This window comes from Podarcis liolepis (assembly GCF_965112155.1).
Source record: "Podarcis liolepis genome assembly, chromosome: 17".
NCBI lineage: Eukaryota > Metazoa > Chordata > Lepidosauria > Squamata > Lacertidae > Podarcis > Podarcis liolepis.
In genome coordinates this window covers 21794502-21797265 of record NC_139571.1, presented here as the reverse complement: position 1 = coordinate 21797265, position 2764 = coordinate 21794502, and the positions used below count along the sequence as shown (strand labels likewise).

Genomic DNA, 2764 nt, shown 5'->3' with positions numbered 1-2764 from the left:
GGCTTATGAGTTCACCGCGCCGCTACCTCGTCCCGCCCCCTCTCCACGGGCGCGTCACGTGAAGGGGACAAAGCTATCCGGGCGGTTGCTAGGAGACAGGGAGGGAAGCCTCGCGCTTGCGCGGTGGGCTGAGCCGGAGGCGCCGGCTCCTTTGGGCAGCTCAGGCAGCGTCTGCCGTTGCTATTGCGTCTTACTATTATTATTATTACAATTACATAGGTTCATAGAGTGAGAAGGGTCCACGAGGGTTATCTAGTCCAACCCCACGCAATGCAGGAATTTTTCACACAACGTGGGACTCGAACCCACAAACCTGAGATGAAGTGTCTCATGCTTCCACTGACAGAGCTATTCAGCAGCCCATTAACAACTTATTATTATTATTACCAGTGCTTTTTTCTGGGGGGGGGACACAGGGTACGCATACCCCTAAACATTTTGTGAATCTTTGCACTTTTGTCCATTTACTGTATTTATTTCCCCCGATTTGAACTATAAAATTGTGATTTTCTTGATTCCAAATGAGAGCACTCCTAAACATTTTTTTTAAAGCACTGATTATTACTATTACTACATAGGTTCATAGAGTTGGAAGGGGCCACGAGGGTCATCTTGTCCAACCCCCTGTAATGGAGGAATCTTTCACCCCTCGTGGGACTCGAACCCACAACCCTGAGATGATGAAGCCTCTCATGCTCTACCGAAGGAGCTATTCAGCAGCCCATTAAAATCATCATCATCATCATGTGCTAGGGCAAAAGCTTTCCAGCTTGCAGGGCTCGGGGAGAAGGCAGAAAGGGCCACCTGCCGGCGGGACCGGTTGTTCCATTGCACCAGTTTCCCGGCTAGGACATTTTTGCTCGCGAGTAAACCCAGCCTCCGCCGTCAGAGAGAGAGAGGCGCCTGGGGGAAAGGACCCGAGGCCCCTCCTCCCCTCCCCGCGGCGAGCGAGGGACGCTGGAACGTTGGCGTCGCCATGGCAACACGACGCTTTCTCTCCCCCCCCTCCCCGCACGGCGACGGTGTGGCTGCCCTGGCGGAAGGAAGAGCCCCTCTCGCGCCCCGGAGGATGCCGCTCAAGGTGGTGGTGGAGCTGCAGATCCATGCGGTGAGGCCGGCAGGAGAGGGGGGCTGTGCAGGGCCAGATGCGGAGAACCTCAGAAATGTAGCTGCGAGATCCTATCAACACGTGTTTGTGTGCATACACGTATATACCTTGTCTACATGAATGTATATGTGTGTGTGTGTTTGTGGTGAGGATGCCACTGGAGGTGGAGCTGCAGATCCACACGCCAAGGCGGGCAGGAGAGGGGAGGACCCCAGAAATATAGCCCCCCCTCTATATAATATGTGTGTGCACATGTATGTATGCATGTATATACATTGTGTGTGTGTACACATACACAGTTGCCAACATAGCAGTTCGAACGCACGTCAAAGTGCAAGTAGATAAATAGGTACTGCTCCGGTGGGAAGGTAAACGGCGTTGCTCTGGTTACAGATGGGTAGCCGTGTTGGTCTGCCATAGTCAAAATAAAAAAATTCCTTCCTGTAGCACCTTAAAGACCAACTAAGTTAGTTCTTGGTATGAGCTTTCGTGTGCATGCACACTTCTTCAGATACACTGAAACAGAAGTTGCCAGATCCTTCTATATATAGAGAAGGTGGGGAGGGGTATTACTCAGAAGGGTGGTGGGAATCGGAGATTGGCAGATAGTTGAGATGAGCCTGATGAGCCTGTTGACGACTTTGCTGCCACATACACCCGGACAACACCATTACTGGCCCCAACAACATCACACATACCATCTCGGGACTATTTAATTGCTCATCGTCTAACATTGTGTATGCCATCAAATGCCAACAGTGTCCTTCAGCTCTCTATATTGGACAAACAGGCCAAACCTTACGCCAAAGAATAAACGGACATAAATCTGACATCAAGAATCACAAAACAGAGAAACCAGTAGGAGAACACTTCAATCTCCCAGGACATTCTATACAAGATCTCAAAGTAGCTGTTTTACTACAAAGGAATTTCAGAAATAGACTGGAAAGAGAAGCTGCTGAATTGCAACTCATTACCAAACTTAAAACAATGGAGAGACCTGGTCTCAACAGAGACATTGGATTCTTATCTCATTATACCTGACTCAGCCATTTCTCACCTTCTCACCCCTTGCCTTTTCCTGTAAGACCTATTACAGTCGTTAAGAGTCGTCAACAGGCTCATCAGGCTCATCTCAACTATCTGCCAATCTCCGATTCCCACCACCCTTCTGAGTAATACCCCTCCCCACCTTCTCTATATATAGAAGGATCTGGCAACTTCTGTTTCAGTGTATCTGAAGAAGTGTGCATGCACACGAAAGCTCATACCAAGAACTAACTTAGTTGGTCTTTAAGGTGCTACAGGAAGGAATTTTTTTATTTTGGCGTTGCTCTGGTTCGCCAGAAGCGGATTAGTCATGCTGGCCACATGACCCGGAAGCTGTACGCTGGCTCCCTCGGCCAATAAAGCGAGATGAGCGCTGCAACCCCAGAGTCGGCCACGACTGGACCTAACAGTCAGGGGTCCCTTTACCTTTACACATACACAGTGCTTTTTTAAAAAAGGTGCCGTACTCACCCTGAATTAGTTACAATCAGTGCCACACTTTTAACATTTGGAAAAAGGTGCCAGCATTGCATACTCTTGAGTAACCCCAGGAAAAAAGCACTTATGTTTGTGTGTATATGTGTGTGTGTGTGTGTGTGTGTGTGC

At 49.1% G+C, this 2764-nt stretch overlaps 1 protein-coding gene across 4 annotated transcripts in view; it reads left to right on the top strand.

The window, feature by feature from the left end:
* Positions 1-154: 154 nt before the first annotated feature.
* Positions 155-2764, top strand: part of SPATA6L (spermatogenesis associated 6 like) — a 37169-nt gene continuing 34559 nt past the window's right edge. For 2 of the 4 annotated variants that reach the window (XM_083482303.1, XM_083482302.1), the window contains exon 1: positions 158-1108. In XM_083482303.1, coding sequence (XP_083338429.1) covers positions 977-1108 — 132 coding nt within the window. In that variant the 5' untranslated portion in view covers positions 158-976. Of the gene's footprint in view, positions 1109-2764 lie in introns of all 4 variants that reach the window. The other 2 variants (XM_083482299.1, XM_083482298.1) reach the window with 2 other exon arrangements.